At 52.1% G+C, this 19,130-nt stretch overlaps 1 protein-coding gene across 3 annotated transcripts in view; it reads left to right on the top strand.

The window, feature by feature from the left end:
* The window catches only part of NADK (NAD kinase), a 29,757-nt gene extending 15,040 nt beyond the window's left edge, over positions 1–14,717 (top strand). For 2 of the 3 annotated variants that reach the window (XM_041770970.1, XM_041770968.1), the window contains exons 2-12: positions 3,636–3,854; positions 5,695–5,778; positions 8,579–8,708; positions 9,082–9,190; positions 9,338–9,423; positions 10,267–10,369; positions 10,713–10,867; positions 11,079–11,178; positions 11,258–11,415; positions 12,070–12,152; positions 12,591–14,717. In XM_041770970.1, coding sequence (XP_041626904.1) covers positions 3,636–3,854; positions 5,695–5,778; positions 8,579–8,708; positions 9,082–9,190; positions 9,338–9,423; positions 10,267–10,369; positions 10,713–10,867; positions 11,079–11,178; positions 11,258–11,415; positions 12,070–12,152; positions 12,591–12,774 — 1,411 coding nt within the window. In that variant the 3' untranslated portion in view covers positions 12,775–14,717. The remainder of the gene's footprint in view (positions 1–3,635; positions 3,855–5,694; positions 5,779–8,578; positions 8,709–9,081; positions 9,191–9,337; positions 9,424–10,266; positions 10,370–10,712; positions 10,868–11,078; positions 11,179–11,257; positions 11,416–12,069; positions 12,153–12,590) is intronic. The other variant, XM_041770969.1, reaches the window with a different exon arrangement.
* The last annotated feature ends 4,413 nt before the right edge of the window (positions 14,718–19,130 follow it).

The following is a 19,130-nucleotide window of genomic DNA, read 5'->3' as shown; positions in this document are numbered from 1 at the left end:
AATTGGCTGAGCCACCCAGGTACCCCAGTTTGTCATTTTATATAGAAGAGTCTGCTGGGGTTTTGTGCATAGGAATTGTGGAGAATCTAAGTAGTTTGAGGAGAGCTGAGAACAATATTGGCCTCTCTGATCTGTGAACATTATTTTATCTCCATTTATTTGCTTTCTTTCATTTCAGCAGCAGCATCTGTAGTTCTTAGTGTCCAGTTTTGCATTTTTTACTATTACTGTGATGTCAGTAATATGTAGCATACTAGTTTTCAGGTGTACAACATAATGATCTGTTATGTATATATTGGGAAATGACCACTACAGTGGATCTGGTTAACATCCATCGCCACATGGAGTTACAAATTGTTTTCTTACGATGACAACTTTTAAACCTTTTCTCTTAACATTCAAATATGTGCTCTATTAATATTATTACCTAGAGGGCAGCCCTGGTGGCTCAGCGGTTTAGCGCCACCTTCGGCCCAGGGCCTGATCCTGGGGACCTGGGATTGAGTCCCACATCGGGCTCCCTGCATGGAACCTGCTTCTCCCTCTGCCTGTGTCTCTGTGCCTCTCTCTTTTTCTCTCTCTCTTTCTGTTCTCATGAATAAATAAAATCTTTAAAAAAATACATTATTACCTAGAGTCACAGTGCTGTACATTACATCTCATGACTTATTTTATAACTCGAATTAGTTTCTGTACTTCTGTCAACTACATATCTATATAGCTTATATTTCAATGTTATTGTAAATAGTGGTTTTTAAGATTTTTTTATAAGATTCATCTATGTATTTTAGAGAGCGTACACGAGTGGGAGGAGGAGGGGCAGAGGTAGAGGGAGAGAATCCCCAAGCAGACTCCCCACTGAGTGTGGAGCCTGACAGAGGGGCTTGATTCCAGGACCCCAAGATCATGACCTGAACTGAAACCAAGAGTTGGCTGCTTGACAAATTAAGCCACTCAGGTGCCCCTATAAATGAGGCACCTGATTTCTTATTGTTTGTTGCTAGTACACGGAAATAGTTATTTGTATGTTGATTTTTGTCTCCTGTAACCTTGCTAATAAACTCACTTACTGGATAGTCACTTTTTTGTAGATTCCTTACGATTTTCTACAGAGAAGACCATGCCATCTGGCAGTAAAGGTTTTGTTTTTTTTTTTTAAGTAATCTTTACACCCAATGTGGGGTTCAAATTCACAATCCCAAGATTAAGAGTCATACACTCCACCAACTGAGCCAGCCAGGTGCCCCTGACAGTGCAATTTTACCTGTTCCTTTTTCATGCCTATGCGTTTTATTTCATTTTCCTTATTACCCTGGCTATGGCCTCCAGTACAGTTTTGAATAGGAGCACTTATATCAGACAGGTTTTTGTAGGTTTGGGGTTTTATTAAAGATTTTTCATATGTTTGGATAAAACATCAGTGTTTCTCAAGCTAGGAGGATATTGATCTACTAGGGCAGTGTTGTCAACTCTAGCTAAAATTTAGAATCACTCAGCGAGCTTTTAAAACTACTGATGCTGGGGATCCCTGGGTGGCTCAGCGGTTTAGTACCTGCCTTCAGCCCAGAGTGTGATCCTGGGGACCTGGGATTGAGTCCCACTTCAGGCTCCTGCATGGAGCCTGCTTCTCCCTCTGCCAGTGTCTCTGTCTCTGTCTCTCTCTCTCATGAATAAATAAATACAATCTTTAAAAAAAAAAAAAAAAACTACTGATGCCTTTGGTCTGGGTTGGGTGAGGGGGTTACTTTCTGAGGATCCTCAGGTGGTTGTAAGGTGAAGCCAGGGTAGGGGTTCAAGGGCGCCATCACTCTTCACCTTAACACAGAGGCCCAGGCTTATCTGTGGTCTCCAAGCTTCCCTTCTGTCTCCCATTCACCTCCTGCAATGCCAGCCTCTGATGCATCCTCAATCCCTCCGTGAGGACATTTGACTTTACCCTGTGTGTTATAGTCTCTTCTGGGATGACCTTGTTTGCTTCACTTGTCCTGGCAAAGTGGGTTGTATGGCAGTTATTCTGCTGGGTTCCACCTGCAGCGCCGCCTTCTGAGGTCTTCCCACACAAGAAACCTGTCCTATCTGCTCTTCCCCTTGGGCAGGTCCAGATGGGCTCTAGCAGCTGTAGGCATCCTCACCACAACCCTGTAGTGGCCTGCCCTCCCTGTCCTTGGAGGATTACCTTTTGGTCCCTTGATCTACACCAGTTTTGTCAAACTGTGCCCTTCCTTTTTTTTTTTTTTTTTTTTTAAGATTTTATTTATTTATTCATGTGAGACACAGAAAGAGAGGCAGAGGCATAGGCTTCTCACCCCATCTGAGAGAGAAGCAGGCTCTTCACAGGGAGCCCGATGTGGGACTCGATCCTAGGACCCCGGGATCATGACCTGAGCCAAAGGCAGACACTCAACTGCTGAGCCACCCAGGCATCCCTCTGCCTTTCCTTTTCCCTTGTTCAGTGTACTGGTTTCTGCCTCAATTTGTCACCACTTCTACCTTTCTTAGGCTTATTTTATTTCTTTTCTAGCTTTATAGAATCTCGGCTCATTGCTCTTCATTCTCAAAAACTTCAGCCACCTTAATGGAGAGGCATGGACTTTGGTTTGTGTTACATTCCTCTTGTCGTTTGATATGTTACAATGTTGGTTTGATACCCATTTTGAAGTTGATTAGGACAAAGTTCAGACACTCCCAGGTGGTGCAGGATTGTTTTCTTTGTTCCTACTTTTTTGTCTTTTCCTGATTTTATTGTATTGTAATTGGAAGGTAAAGATCTCTACCTTCACTAGTACTTGGAAATTGAAGTTTTCTTCGAGGCTAAAGTAGGTCAGTTTTGGCAAATGTTCTTTTGGCTCAGTCACAGGGTCTGGAGTCCAGTGTATATCTGCTAGTCAGTCTTACCGCGGGGCGTTAAGCACTGCACACCCCCGTGGTGATCCCCACTCCCTGCATAATGATTCTCCCCCACAGTGACTCTACCCTGTGGTGATCCCACCACAGTGACTCCTCCCCTTCTGCAGTGACTTCCCCCACAGTGGCTCCCCCCATGGTGATCCCCTCATAATGACTCGCCCCCCTTACGGTGATTCACACACACACAATGACTTCCCCCTGTGGTGATACCCCCCAGTGATCCCCTGCAGTGATTTCTCCCTACTGTGATCCCCCTGCAGTGACTTCCTTCCCTACAGTGACTATCCCCTCAACAGTGATCCTCCACAATGACTCCCCCTCATTGTGATCTCCCACAGTGACTCCCCCCACAGTGGCCCCCCACTCCCCCCGCAGTGATTCCCCCCTCACGGTGATCCCTCCATAGTGATTCCCCACCCCCACCCCCACCCCCCACAATGTGCTATATACCTCTGTCTGTGACTTCTCTAGCTGGCCCTTGGCCTTCTCTGTGGGAGAAACACCACAGCTCCAGCCTGTTAGTTCTTATTCTGGAATGTTAGCTCGTCTAGATTCACTAGAAACCACAGGTCGGTTCCTGAGTTCTTGAATATCTTTGGGATAGCAACTATTCTCAAGTCCTTTGGCAAATGGGACTTGAACCATATTTGTCCCACAATGCAATGGGTGCATGTATGTGTATATATATTATTTTCTGCCTGCATATTTACTTACTTTGTTTTATTAAGGCATCAGTGTTTTTCTGATCGAAGTCCTCATTTATCGACTATGGAAATGGAACAAGAGAAAGTCAACATGAGTAAGGCACTGAGCGCAGACTCGGGCTCATACCGCTGCTCCGCATGCCATGGGGACGAGGACTGGGGGTCCAAGCATCCCATCCGGGGGCGGGCCAAGTCCCGCAGCCTGTCTGCCTCACCTGCCCTGGCCAGCGCCAAAGAGTTCAGGTATGAAGGCCCTCCTCCAACCACCATCCTCCCCTGCATGTTCTGACTGCTTGAAACCATGACCAAGGGTTCTTTTAAGGACTCTGTACTTCGTAAATCCTGGCTAACACGATGTGTGTCCAGAGAGTAGGGTGGGGCTGAGTCCCAAGAGCAGAGGACAGACGCTCTCCTGGCACGTCTCCCCACATGGTACCAGCACCACATGCTTTTCCCTTTCTTGCCTTATCTGCCAGTGCCCACTCTGACTTTGGATGTTTGAGGTGTGGGGGTGCTGCCTGAAGGCACACCAGTGGGACCCACACGGTGATGGGGCTGGTGGAGGGCTGAGTGTGGTCACAGGGGTATTGGGCAAGCACTCTCCCCCAGCCCGATGTGCCCTCTCTGGCGATCCACGTGGTGCGTGTTCTTGCACAATGCTCTTGAGCAACAGTGCTGAGAGCTCCCCATGAAGAGCCCCCCGGGCAGCGTTGTAATGGCACCTGTGGGTGTCGCCCTGGCTTCTGGAACATTAAAGGTGGTGAGTTTTGGGTGGAAGCCTCCAGGGCTGGCACTACCTCTCCTTACCTCTGGCAAGGGTTACAACTGTCACATGTTGAGGGGTGAGGGAGAGTGTTTGGTGAAAAGTGTGTATTCAGGCAAGGTAGAGCTGCCTGCAGCGTCTTCCCTGGGCGGGGAGCAGAGCAGAGATGTGGCATCTGTGGTGCAGCTTTTCGTACCAGAGAGGCGGTGCAGGGCTTTCATGTTCCTGGCAGCACTGCTTCTGCTTATTGGTTTTGGGGGGTTCAGCACACACCATTTCTAGTTCACAGACTATGGAACGTGGTGCAGTGACAGCAGGTCAGAGGTAGCCTCTGTGTGTGGGTGTCAGTGAAGGAGGAAGATAACAGGAGTGTATCTGGTCACACCAGTCCTTGAGCAGGAACTGTGCGTACCCCCTGGGGAGGCCTGCTGTGATGTGCCTCCCCTCTGTGCACTCGGGGGGGGGGGGGGGCCAGGGAGGGCTTGTCTTTAACTGGACACCAGCCTCTCTCTTAGGTGTATTGCCTTTTACAGGATGGTAGAAAATCTGTTTTTGTTTGTGTTGAATTTGAAGATTTTGTGGATCCCATGAGACAGTTGAAGATGAAGTCAGCATTTGGCCATCTTTGGGACAATATTTTTGGTACAGGAAGGGACTGTGAGGCCACTGGGGTTGAATACGTCCCAAACTCTGTGGGGGTGTCCTCATTACTCCCTCTTGCCTGTGCCAGGGTGGATGCCAACCCCTCAAGGAGAGGGAGGGAAGCAGCCAAGTGGTGGTTTCCCCACAACATGTTCTGGCCACAGCCCCTTCATTTGGTGATTCTATGATGGCTGAGTCACTTTTTGGTTATTGGAGAAGTTGAACCATTCAAGTATTATCTTTTTTATATTGACTGTGCAACTCAGCATGAGCATTTTTGTCAGAATTTTCATGTAGGTAATTTAGGGTTGGTCTCTAAGGTCTTGATTCCCAAGTAGAGACCGGAGGACTGGTCCTCAGACAGACTTGGTCAGAGAGACTGTTCAGTTGCAAATTTCCAGGCCTGACCCTGGGGGAGGTCTTGCCTTTTCCTGGGGTGGGGCCTGGGCACCTGCGTTGATTTGGGGTCCTTTCTCTGAGGAGCACACTCTAATTGCTGATGCTACACAGCGTGTGGTGCTTCCGTGCGGCTCTGAGGACCAGAGCCAGGTCTCCAGGGACCATCACGTGGACACTGGGAAGATGATGGATGTAAGGTCCTTCCAGTTAAAAGCCTTTCTGAGGGTCTAACAGTCTGTACCTAGGTCTGTTCACCCACAGTATCCCATCTCCCCACAGGAGGACTCGCTCTTTGCATGGGCCATGCCCGGTGACCACGTTTGGACCAAAGGCCTGCGTTCTGCAGAACCCTCAGACCATCATGTGAGTGCTGTGGTGGGGGGGTACTCCCTGGAGTGTGTGCTGTCGTGCGATCATAGTGCTGTGGAATGTTCTGACTTGGGTGAGAAGTTCACGTCAGCAGAAGCCACAGGGCATCTCCACCGGCTCTGGTGAGCATGGGGCCTTACCACCCTCCAGACAGCAGATGGGGATTGGGCCATGCTCTGCTTCTCAGGCACTGCAGCTGGATGGGCTTTGACTATGATCTTTAGAGTTACTGTTTTGTTTTTACAGTAAAAAGTCGTGGAGGAAACCAGTATATTTCACAGTACACTGGGTCAGATATGCTTCTCCTCTAATTATTCCTGAAATACAGAGGCATTAACTGGCTATTTTGAGACCCTGCTTTACTTCTGAGAGACACCCCACCTTGTGGGCACAGCTGTTAGAAGCACGCCAGACTCCCAGTGCATCTTTGGGGGCCACGCGGATGGGGAGCTATAAGAACAAAGCTGTCAGGGGTGGAGCTCGAGGGCTCTGTGTGGTGCTCTGACCATGGTGGCTGTCTTAGGGAAAGACCCGACACCACTTACCCCATGGTGCTGCTTTCTCTTAAACAGAATTCCATCCTACCCCGACCATTGTGCTTGGCACCTCATGGTGAGCTCCCCACCTTCCCTGCAGCCCCCACAAGGTCCCCTCCTTCAGGGTGAGCCCACATTTTGCACAGGGGTGAGGGCTGCAGGTTTAAGTGTGTTGCCATGACTGAGCTGTCTAGGGGGTCCTTGCTCCCCATGAGGCAGCCCCAGCAGTGGGGACCCTAGGCCTGAGGTCAGGGCTTGGGGACAGTGACACTGTCTGTGCTGCCACCTCCAGGCTTCCCAGGGAATTGCTGTGCAAATCGGGAGGTCTTTTGACCTGTGACTTGGCTGCCTTGCCTCTTACAACCAGAATTAAGTTTTATTGTCTTTGCTGGTTCCAGGTGCTCTCTGCAGCTGTCTGGTTACTGCTGCTGTGCTTGGGGCAGGTCCTCTCTGGATGCAGACTCCTACTGGTCTGCCCCAGCTCCTCTAGTATCCCACAGCCAGCTCTGCACAGCACCTACCCAGGTGCCTCCAAAACCAGAGCCCCAGCTGCCTGCTGCTGCTGCTCCAAGCCCTGCCCTCCCCTGTGCCCATGCCTTCCTGTTTGCTCTGGCCCTGCCCTTGGCCTTTCCCCATCTGCCTGAGGGCCCCTCCCTGTACTTCCTGGTTTTGGCAGAGCTATTCTTTCCTTGTTACTCCGCTCAGCCTAAGTGCCACCGTGAGTGTATGAGCCTTAATTAGCCAACATGTAATCCCAGCCGAGCCACATCCACTGTATGAACGGGCTTTGTGAGCCTCAGGGAGGTTATTTGGGCTGGTTGAGATGGGGCAGATACCCCTGAAATGTCCCTGGAGCTGACTTGCAGAGTGAGCAGCCATGTCTTCCCTTCCAAGCCCACATGCCCAGCACTGTCTGGTGGGGTTGCCATCTCTGGGGGACCCTCTCTCCACCCTGTACCTGCTCCCTTACAACACTGTACCTTGCTGGGGCAGGGCTTCACATGTCCTAATCTAACTTCTTCTCTAGTGTTTGAAAGTAAGATATTTTAGAAGGGTTGATTACAAAGAACTTTCACTTTCTAATTTATTGTCTGCATTTTCACATTTCTCTTACATTGAAATGTGTGGAATTACCAACATCTGATTGCCTTTGGCTTATTAGGTAGTGGCTCAGATTGGTCACCTGCTACCACTCAGGCATCCTTGCTTTCCCATCCAGCATCCACTACCTGTGTGCTGGAGGAGGGTCAGCCTCCCACCTTGCAGGGTGATCCAGCAGGAGGAATCCCAGTTGGCACCCAGGCCTGTGCAGGACACACTGGTGGCTTTGGCTGGGCACAGCCGGGTCTGAGGACCAGAGAGGCTACAGGCCATGGGTGCCTGGGTCAGCACAAGGGGGCTTCGACCTGGCAGAGGTCCGTGAGCTGTCCACGCTTTTTCTGAGGCCCACGGCCAAGCAGAGTGACGAAGTTTGGGGAGTGTACACCCCTCCACCTGATCAAGGCCTGACAGCTCCTCCCACAGGGCCGAGCCGGTTCCACAGCCCTGCTCGGATTCCTGTGTGGCTGGGATGGGTCAGTGTACCTGGGCCCTGGACAGGGCACGTTCCAACTGCCAAGGGCAGCTGAGCTCAGCCAGCTAGTTTAGTGAAGAGCAGGGGACCTCCAGTCTGGCCTCTTTGTTGTTAAAGGTGATCCTGAGGACTTTTTGTTTTAAATAGGTGATTGGCCAAGAGGATCATGTAAACAGTGAAAAGATTATATAAGATTTGCTTGATTTTTAATTTCTGGGAGTTTTCTTGCCTTAGCTGTTTTATACAGCCTTTCAGAAGTCACTTTAGGATTGTTTTGCTTTTAGTTTTGAGGTTGCAGAAATTACACTTACAGTACAAATGTACAGTTGGGATAATTTGGGGGCTTGGTATGCCCTACACTTCTGTTGTTAGCAAAGTGTGACTAAAATGCTGTGACCAAAGCAGCTGTACCCTACTCATGAGCCACGCACATGACCTGGGCAAGCAATGAAGCTCACAAAGGGTGTTGTGAGTGACCCGTCCTCTTGCAGAAACTGCTGGAAAGGGTGAGTGATGGATGGTCAGTAACTGGATGAAGTCACCACACCCCTTGTACTGGTGGTTTGAGTCATGGTGTTGGAGGTTTGTGATGGGGCTAGCACACAGTGCAAGGCCTAAGAGACATGCCTCCGAGGATGCCTGTCCTCTGGAGGGAAAGCATGTGAACACTCCTCTCCCCTCACAGGCATATCCAGGACCCTGCCAGCCAGCGGTTGACGTGGAACAAGTCCCCGAAGAGTGTTCTTGTCATCAAGAAGATGAGGGATGCTAGCCTGCTGCAGCCCTTCAAGGAGCTCTGCACGTACCTGATGGAGGCAAGTGAGCCAGGTTGGGGGGTGGCAACCCCAGGACTCCCCCCAGCACCCCCTCTGCATCTGTGTCCACTGGATTCCACCCTGTAGCTTGGGAGGCTCCATGTTCTGGGTCATGTGGCAGGGGTGGGCGCAGAGCAGGCCAAGTCAAGAAATCCATTTCAGGCAAGTGATTTCCATAACTGAGGGTCACAGAGCCTCCAGAAGGAAAGAAATCTGTGCGTGAGCAGGTTGAAAGCAGTCTGCTGGCCAGGACTAAGGACTCACTTCCCCCCTTGTCATAAAACACTATGGCTTAAAAGGAGGCTTCATGGAAGACCAGTGTGATCTGAACTGGGTCTTGTGGGTGGAGCTGATGTGCTTGTCTCCCTTCCAGGAGAACAACATGATTGTTTATGTGGAGAAGAAGGTTCTAGAAGACCCTGCCATGGTGAGCGATGACAACTTTGGAGCAGTGAAGAAAAAGTTCTGCACCTTCAGAGAAGGTGAGTCTGTCCTTGGCTCTGGGGCTTGCTGGCACCACACCCCTGGAGTTGGCAGAAGCTTCTAGCATTCCTGCCCCTTGTGGACAGAGTGCCCTGTGGCATTGAGGGTTGCCGAGACACCTTTTCTCGTGTTGTTCTATTTTCTAGATTATGATGACATTTCCAATCAGATCGATTTCATCATATGCCTGGGAGGGGATGGGACCCTGCTTTATGCCTCATCACTGTTCCAGGTGAGGTTGGCAGATGGTTCTGTGCTCCTGGCCTCAGCATTACATGAGGAGATACTTTCCCCGTGAGGTTTTCCATCCCTTCTTGTACCTTGTGGCTTTATGCCTCAGGGATGCCGAGTTTTATGGTTTCTTACTCTGGTACAGACCAAACTGTTTTTAAGTGTGGTTATTTGGCAATAGAACTGTTTTGCAAATAATACCAAATGATGCATCTGCTCTCTCTCTCTGGGCCTCCTTCCTCACTGGGAGTGCTACTGGCAGGAGAGCACAAGTATGGCATGCAAGCCTGGACTGGGCAGCAGGAGTGGCTGGGAGGAATGGGGGCAGTGGCAGAGAAACTGTCGTGGGGGCTGCTGCAGATCTGTGGGCACCTCCTGGCTGAGGCAACGGCCCACAGCAGAGGAAGGCTGCAACTGCAGGCTAAGCCTCCAGGGTAGGAGGGTGGGAGTCTGGACCTCACTCAGGTTGCCCAAAGCCTGCCTTCACTCTCTGCTAGACGGGGCCCTTGGAGGGTCCCAGCTGAGGTGTGTTGGAAGGTGAAGTGGGAGGCTCTGGCGTGGAGGCTTGAGTCCTTCCTTGACCAGCTCTCTCCTGTCCTCTTTGGCCAGCAGGCTGGTCAGTCCCATTGCTTTGGTTTCTCATCGGCTCTGCATGCCACCATTCCTGGCCTCCGCAACTACTCGCTGACCTTCTGTGCAGTCACTTAGAATCAGCACCAACCATGCACTCATGTGCCTGTCCCTTCCCAGAGACAGTCGGGGACTGGGTCCATCCATGTTGGGGACAAGTCATGTGGCTTTTGAGTAGATTAGCTAGCTGACAGACCTGCTCATTGGCTCACAGGGCAGCGTACCTCCGGTCATGGCATTCCACCTGGGTTCCCTGGGCTTCCTAACCCCCTTCAACTTCGAGAATTTTCAGTCCCAAGTTACTCAGGTGATACAAGGTAAGTCAGAATGTTCTGGAAGTCACAAGGAGTTCTGAACATGGGATTGTCTTTTCATTTGGTTTTTGGGTTTTTAAATAACGTGTAGAGCAACATTTAAGCATTTCGAGATTGAGATTTAAAATTTTTCAATGAGTCAGACCTTTTTTCCTAACATTGAGAAGTTTGAGAAGGTTACATGCTGAAGCTGCTGTGTGTGCTGACTAGTGGTGGGAACTGATTTTCACAGAAGTCACAGAGGTGCTGCCCTCGGTTTGGGAAAAGAAAGTGGGTGGTCTCTGGTCAAGCAGAGGTGTCTTTGTTTCCTGTGGGGTGCCACACCCCCTTTCCTCCTGGCCCCCAGGGAATGCGGCTGTTGTTCTTCGGAGCCGGCTGAAGGTCCGGGTTGTGAAGGAGCTCAGAGGGAAGAAGATGACTATGCCCAACGGGATCAGCGAGAATGGAGTACTGGCTGCAGACCTGGACACAGAGGTTGGGAAGCAGGTCATGCAGTATCAGGTCTGTGGACACGTGCTCTGTCCGGGCTCCGGCCTTGTCCTGCGTGTCGTGTGGCCTCAGGGAGAGAGACACAGGGTGGGGGGACTCTGGGCTGGACCCAGTGGGGCCGCCCTCAGGACCTTTCAGAGAGCCCAGGAACAGTACAGGTGCCTGTGGGGCAGACCACCCAGGCTGGCCCCTCCCAGTGTGCAGTCACTTTGTCCCCCCCCAGGTCCTGAACGAGGTTGTCATCGATAGAGGTCCCTCCTCATACCTGTCCAACGTAGATGTCTACCTAGACGGGCACCTCATCACCACAGTGCAGGGTGACGGTAGGTGGGCGCCTGGGGTCCCACAGGGTGGGGTTGGCGCAGGAACCCACAGAGACTGACCCTGTAGCCTGTCCACCAGGCGTGATCGTCTCCACCCCAACGGGCAGCACAGCGTATGCGGCCGCAGCCGGGGCCTCCATGATCCACCCCAACGTGCCAGCCATCATGATCACGCCCATCTGCCCCCACTCGCTGTCATTCCGACCTATTGTGGTCCCTGCAGGGGTCGAGCTGAAGGTCAGAGTCCACCCTCTATCCTTTCTGGTTTAATCTGTTGCCTGGGGCCTGCCATGCTGACCCCTTCCTTGCCTCCAGCTGTGACCCCAACACCCACTGGGTCGTGGGCCCTACCTTGCTGGGTGTTGCAAAGGGCTTCACTCTCGTCCTTATTTGTCTTTTCAGTGGGGGCAGTGCTGAGAGCCAGGCCAGCCCCTCCAACAGGGCTGTGGGCCCTTGGGAGCTGGGGATACTCCCCGCTAGGTAGGGGCAGGGTGAGAGGCACCCTGTGAGGAGTGGTGCTTTGGTCCTGGCGTGTGGCCGGTGCCCACTGTTGATCCTCCATCTCCGTTCTTGGCTGGCATGTCCCTGCTCTGAGCCCTGGTAGGTGGGGCCACAAAGAGAGAGGACTGGAGGCAGACTCCTGGCTGGTGTCCTTGGCTCTGGGTAGATGGTTGGTGACTGGGCTTGATGACTGCCTGTCCTGTTTCCCAGGGTTGGTGTCAAGTGAGACATAAGTGAGGGCCTTCATGGCCTAGAACTGGCCTTGGTGAAGAGTGGGCTATAAGGATACCTTCAAGGGTTCTCCTGGGCAGTGCTCCACTCCCTGGGGCAGGGGTCTAAGGTTTTCAGCTGCATTCATGAGCCCGAACCTGTCCTGTTTGACTCCTTCAGATCATGCTTTCACCGGAAGCAAGGAACACCGCATGGGTGTCCTTCGATGGACGGAAAAGACAGGAAATCCGCCATGGAGACAGGTGTGTGAGCCTTGGGGCTGGAGTAGGGGCAGGCCCTGCCTGCTGCCTTCATGCCCTGTTGAGGTTGGCTTGTGGGGGTCCCGTAGACAGAACTCTATTACTGACCACCGTGGGACTCCATCCTCTTGGGCAGCTGGTCACCCACGCAGGAGGCAACATGTGACCCATGTTGTGCTGCGCTGAGGGTGACAGGTTCATGGCCTCTCACTCTGTCCCACCCTCCTGCCCTGGTGCCGCCGTGGCTACTCCTATCCACTCGGTCCCAGGAGGTACTCCCCCTGAGCCCCCTGTCCTTAGGGTGAGGCGGGCCCCAGGCTCTGCAGCAAGTGGCATGAGCAGAGCACAGATGGTGCCCAGCTGGGCTGGGCATGGCCCCTGGGGAAGGGTCTTGGCCTGCTGCTGTGGGCTTACCTGTGCTGTATCTCTCCTCTACCTCAGCATCAGCATCACTACCTCTTGCTACCCGCTTCCTTCCATCTGCGTCCGAGACCCTGTGAGCGACTGGTTTGAGAGCCTTGCACAGTGTCTGCACTGGAATGTGCGGAAGAAACAGGCGCATTTCACAGAGGAGGAGGAAGAGGAGGAGGAAGAGGAAGTGGAGGAGGGGGAGGGGGAGGGCTAGGTCTGAGCTCCTGCTGTCCACACTCGGGACCCCAGAGTCCCGAATCTGCTCCCCTGCCTGGTTCCCACTCACCTTCCGCCTTCTGGGAACAGGCTGACCTGAGCACATGCGCTGTGAGCCCGAGCAGGCATCAGAAGTCACAGCACTTTGTAGCCAGGGGAAGAGCCGGAATCTGCCTTTTGTCAACCAGATCAGCTGTTTTTAACATTTTAAATCTTGACTTCTTTTTTGCATTTCTAAATAAGAAAAGTGATGTTGGGGGGCACCTGTGCTGTGGCTCAGGGCCTGGCCCCAGGTTGGGGATGCCAGAGCTGGGTGTGCTCTGTGTAATTCTTTGTCAGGAAACCTGTGCTTCAATCAGTATGTTGAAATTCAGAGGGGATCAGAATGGATTGATCCGTCTTTCTGTGTTGAAAATAAATGTCTTGTAGCCAAAAACCTATAGCTACCACGATTTTCCCCTTAAATCCTGCACCTTTTCCCTTAAAAGGACTTAGAGGGGACACTTCTGCAGAGACCAGTTTGGTATTTGATTGGCTGATGAATGGAGAGATCCCCTCTCTCTCCTGCTCAGCATCTGTACCTCATCTGGGCACACCTTCCTGCCTTGGTCACAAGGCTCTCCCCTCCCCCACTGCTGTGGTGTGACAGGTGCTGGCAGAGCTCCATGCTGTCGCCCCCTGCAAGCCCAGCGTGGCCTGGTAGGAGGTCAGACCCATGCACATTCCTCGTGAAGCAGGGGCAGCCCCCTCTGTACCCTGAAAGGTATTTTAAATCCTGTGTATACTTTGTAGACATTAAGTTTTCTGAACTGCTTATGTACAGATTTTATTGTACACACTTTGAAGATTTCAGAGGGGATGGGATTTGGACTGTTGTGAAATGGAGCCTTGTTCCAATGTTTACACGTGTTCTGTTTGGTGCCGTGAGCTGGGACCACTCTGTTCAGCATGCTCACTGTGGGGGTGATGGTCCATGGAGAGAGAGGGCGCTTCTCGGTTAGTAAGCGGTGGTACTTTGTGACTACAACTAGAAGATGGGGACGCATTGGTTAGTGAGGAAAGAGGTGGTGGGGACGTTCTCTGTCCATTCTGCTCTTGCTTCTCCCCGTTGGCCTGGGCTTGCGAGAAAACTCCCATCATTCCAGCGGTCACTCCTTTGCCGGCTGGCCACCCAGACCATAGGCGTGTGTGCTTGCCACCTGGGACCAGAGCCTGAGTGGTCTGGTGGGAACTGTGGCTCAGTGCACATGGCTTTGGCCCCCGGTTGCTGTTTGTTGCCTGACAGACGTCCTACACTTGGGCATCTGTTTCTGAGTAACTGATTTCTCTTTGAGGTGCATTTTTAATCTATTGAATTGGCAAGAACACAAGGGACAGAAGCTGCCCTTTCTTGGACTCTTCTGGAGTAAGAGGGATGGGCCTGTGCTTTGCCCTCGTGGAGGGTCACATGCCTCATTCTTGGGCTGATAGAAGGGCTCTGGGGCACGTGTGCAGCCATGCTGAGCCAAGGGCCTCCACAGAGCAGGCTCTGCAGCCTGAGCACCATCTCCTGTGTCTGTGCTTTAGTGCCTGTGGCTCTCAGTGTGGTGCTTGGCCAACGGCCCTTATCACCCACCCACCCACAGCCACCTGGCAAGGTCAGAGGCTCACTGCCCAGACTCCCTTAGGCTGAGAGGGGGCTGAACCAAACCTCCCAACTTTAGGTCCCAAAGACAGTGTCATTCAGAATTTGAGTCACTGGTTTAGACAGGAAAAAAAAAAAAAAAAAAAGCAAGTGCTAACCAAGTCTGAAAGCAGCATGATTTGGAAGAAAACTTTGGATTTTTTGAAGTAAATTCTTAATGTTTCATATTGTTAATATCTTGAAAATTTGTTAGATGTTGTTGAAAGCCTTATTACTATTTTCAGATCCTTTCAATAAACAGACTTGTTTAAAAAGTTGGATTGGGTAACAACTTTATTTGGTGTTTTATAACCAACACATTGATGCTCAGGGAGGTGGGCCAGGGCTTCTGGAGTCTGTGGACACACTGAGCACCATCAGCATGCACGTGGGAGAGAGGGTCCCACCCAGGCAGGCTCCACATTACATCCCATCCCAGGTGCCCCATCAGCCTTGCTATTGGCATTGGTGGGCCTGGAGCTCAGAAGCTGTCCTGCCCAAAAGAGGTGCGGAACTGTTTGTCACCACCTATCCTGCAGGGTAAAGCAGAGGCTTGGGCGGTTTCAGGCTTGAGCCTACAGAAAGGACCTGCTCTTAGGGAAATCAGAGCACTGGGCCAAGGGGGCCCCCAGAGGCTTCAAAGTCCTCACCACAGCTCAATCCAGGCCTGTTGGAGTGAGGGGGCATGGGCCAGGCCCTAGAGCACACTCACCTCTCTCCTCTGCTCCCTTCTATTCCACACGGTCTTGACCAGTTCTTGGTGAATGTGGGGCAAGGCTTTTCCAGGAGCCAAAGTGAGCCCTGCAGACATGCGTGAGGACATGGACAGCCCTGTGTACTGGGACGCTGGGTGCCCCCAGCGATTTACAGAGGCCTGAAGCCCAGTGTGGGGGGATGGCAGGTGAACTCACCCCGAGGTTCCCTATCCTTCATTTCAGACCTGTCCCATTGCATCAGCCTCCTGGGGCCATGTGTGGCCTTGGTCTGCCCTGCCCCAGGAACCCTTGCTCTCCTGGCACATGTGTGGGAGCACATTATCTTACTGGTCAGGTGTCTCAGTGGCCAAGAGGCATCTGCTGCCCCTGGGCTGGCCTGCTGGGAAACACAGGCACCTGTGGTCAGTTTGTACAGCTGTCATGGGCAGCAGGGCCAAGCATCAAAACTCAACCCTGGCATCCAGAGCTTCTAAGGCCCAGAGGTTCTCAAGATCCAAGCCGTTAGTGTGTGTGGACCCAGCCTAGGCCTTGTCCCTTTCGGTGGCAGAGGGCCCACTTTGAGGGCAAAGGCCAGAGGGGCTGGCTCAGTGGTGGGTACTGGCTTTGCCCGTAAGGCCACACATCTCAGTAATGCCTATTGACCTGTGAGCCTTGGACTTTCCTACCTCAGGGAAAGGAGGAGGGTGGAACACAGAGGCCACAGGCCAGGGGCCCTAGGACATCTCCCAGCTGGGCTCTGGGCCTTTCTGTGGGCTCAGGGCTCAGGCTGTCCAATCTTCTAGTCTTCAGTCTTTTGCTGGCTAGGTTGGAGCAGCACAGAGCCAGACCCCAACCCAGGCCTCTGCCGAGTGCCCCACTTGGCTGGCCTCCCTTCTCAGGCCAGGCCGCGGTCCACATCACAGCAGCGCTCTCCCAAAGAGGTGTCGCTCCCCTCCTGCCCAGCGGTTACCCCACCTGGAAGCCATTAGGTCCAGGAACCAGCTAGTCTGGGTGCAGGTGAGGGGTAAAAGAACAGTTGGAGGAGCACAGAGAGGATGGGTGGGATGGATAGGATGCATGGGGGAGGAGGCAGGAACTGCATAGGGACTACGTGGAGATCAGCCACTTCTGGCACGTTCTCCTTCAGAAAGATCCAGGCCAGGGCAGCCCCGGTGGCCCAGCGGTTTAGTGCTGCCTTCGGCCCAGGGCGTGATCCTGGAGACCCAGGATCGAGTCCCATGTCGGACTCCCTGCATGGAACCTGCTTCTCCCTCTGCCTGTGTCTCTGCCTCTCTCTTTTCACTCTCTGTGTCTGTCATGAATAAATGGGTAAAATCTTAAAAAACAAAACAAAACAAAAGATCCAGGCCAAAGCTTGGGTGTTTTTCAGAATTATATAAACACTAAAGATTAGGTGGGAGGGGGAAGAGGTGAGGTGGGGTTGGGGTTGGGGATGGGGTGGGGCAGGGTTTGTCTGAGCCGCCTACAGACCCACCAGCCAGGACCCCTCCTGCAGGTGGCCTGGATCAGCAGTGGCCCTCCTATGGAGGCCTCCAGGCAAAGCTGGCCTTTGTCCCCAGCGCACAGAGGACAAAGGCTGGACTTGATCTCAGCCCATGGCTTCCTGGGAGCACAGTGAGGCCTTGCAATGGCCCTTTGTTCACCAGCACTCTTCCTCAGACACAGGCCTGAGATAGCAAATGAGCTGCTCCCTAACCCTGTGGTCTTGCTTCCATGACCTTTAATCCCATGGTACCCAGAGGCTGAATCCCAGGGACAGAGGATGCAGTGCCCTCACTAGGGTCAGGCCAAGGGTCATGTTGAAAGGTGTTGAGTAGGGACATCCAAAGGGTTCCCAGGAAGGGCTTGCATCCCTACTTTGGGGACAGGAGCTGTTTTTCCAAACCAGCTGCTCATTGCTTCCTGACAACCTTGGCAGTGGGCCTGGTGGCACAAGACAGACGGCTTCATCCTTCCTCCCACCCAATGGAACGTGACCCAGACCCCATTTTCTCGGCTTCTGGGGCTCCCGGGCCCCTGTCCAGATATTCCTGTTCTCCTCACTGTCCCCTGGAAAATGGTGATCCTCTGGGCCTGCAGATTTCATCAGCGTACCCAGGTGGGGCCATCAGACCAGGGCCCATACACAGATGATTCCTGATAAGAGGTGGTGAGGGCCTGGAGGCAAGAGGAGGTACACGCAGAACAGCCGAGCCATCTGGAAGGGGCCCATGAAAGTGGTAGAGCAGAATTTGCCATGGATGCTTTCCTTCCTGCTTTCTGGAAAATCACCCTTCAGAATCTTCCAAACCCTAAAGAAGTAGTTGTCAGAAGGGGGCCCTAAAGGTCAGAAGACCCCTGTGTCATGGAAGGAAGCAAGGGTTGGACAGGGGGCCTAATGCCCTGATGCCCCAGCTAGAGCTTCACAGGCAGGATTCAGGGGAACCTCAAACTCAGTCTCTTTGTTGGTCAGGTCTCCTCCTTCAAGGACTGCATCCTGATTCATATCTACAATGGGGTCTACACTGGAATCTTGGGTGTGCAAATCAGAAGCATTATTTAAATTACCCCATTTGAAACTGAGCAGAGTATGGAAAATCCTGACCAGTCTATATTCTTTCCTCCAAAATTCTGCTTCCTGGAATCCAGTCAAAGGAAGAAGTTGGAACTCTAACACATACAGATAAAAAGACACGGATCCACTTGTGTGGCACCCATCATGAATGAAACTCAGACACGGCCCAGTGGTGATATTACTCACACCACCTTAATAGACAGCAATGTTTCATTTGAATATTTAGAAATAATTGTTGACAAGACAGAGAAAGGGACAAGACACCAATTCTGGAATGTGTGGGTGGAACAAAGGCTTCCTCAGGCAGTGGCTGGAGGCCAGCTGGAAGCCCAGAAGAGAGGGAAAGGTCCTAGGCTCACATGATACCATTTCAAAACTGTGTCCCCAGATGAAACATAAGAAAGATTTTGCTGTAAGAATGTTGAATTTTTATGAATTTGCTTTTGAAATTATCTGGCTATAAACAACTCACTCTCAAAACTCAAGACCACAGGGCAGTCATAAAGTATCTCAGGGTTTTGTGCAAAGAAGAAAAAACTTTTTTTTTTTTTTTTGAAAAAACTTTTTTTAAAAAAAGATTTTATTTATTTATTCATGATAGACATAGAGAGGCAGAGACACAGGCAGAGGGAGAAGCAGGCTCCATGCAGGGAGCCCCACGCAGGACTCGATCCCTGGACTCCAGGATCACGCCCTGGGCCAAAGGCAGGCACCGAACCGCTGAGCCACCCAGGGATCCCCAGAAAAACCTATTTTGTGAACTTTTGTTTAGATGGATGAAGCCCTTCTAAATACTTAAGGGATGATGAAGACAGCATCATATTATTATGTTCTGAGGTAGCCATGTTAAGTAAGTTGGCTTTTGCTGCTTTCCTTTCTCATTTTTCACCTTTGGTGGGGCTCCTGGGCAGCCCTGGGAGCTCCCTGCCAGGCTTGGCCCACCCTGTGGAAGAGCCTAGGAAAAGCCCAACCTGAGAGCACTGTCTGCTAACTAGTCTGAAGTACTAATTTTAAATCTCTGTAAAGAAAAGAAAAAATAAATCGCTGTAAAGAAAAACAAGTGAGGGACGCGTGGGTGGCTTACTGGTCCTGATCCCAGGGTCCTGGGACTGAGCCCCCCCCACCCCGCACGGTGGGGCTTCCTGCTTCTCTCTCTCCCTCTGCCCCTCCCCTGCTTGTGCTCTCAACTAAATAAATTGTATCTTTAAAAAGAAAAAAGAAAGTTGGCCTGGTTGGCCTGGATTTCCTGGCCCATCCCTCCAAGTCAAGGCCGGCCCAGTGGTCCCCAGGGGAATTAGAGGCCAGTGTACGTGTGCGCACACACACCCCCGTCTGGGCCGCGGTGGTGGGTTCCGGGGCGCTGTGGCCCGGCACCAGGCCTCGCCCCCAGTTCCGGGGCGGCGGCAGGGGAGCCCAGGTGC

The sequence above is a fragment of the Vulpes lagopus genome, chromosome 10 (assembly GCF_018345385.1).
Source record: "Vulpes lagopus strain Blue_001 chromosome 10, ASM1834538v1, whole genome shotgun sequence".
Classification (NCBI taxonomy): Eukaryota; Metazoa; Chordata; class Mammalia; order Carnivora; family Canidae; genus Vulpes; species Vulpes lagopus.
This window is presented reverse-complemented; position numbering and strand designations above follow the sequence as displayed.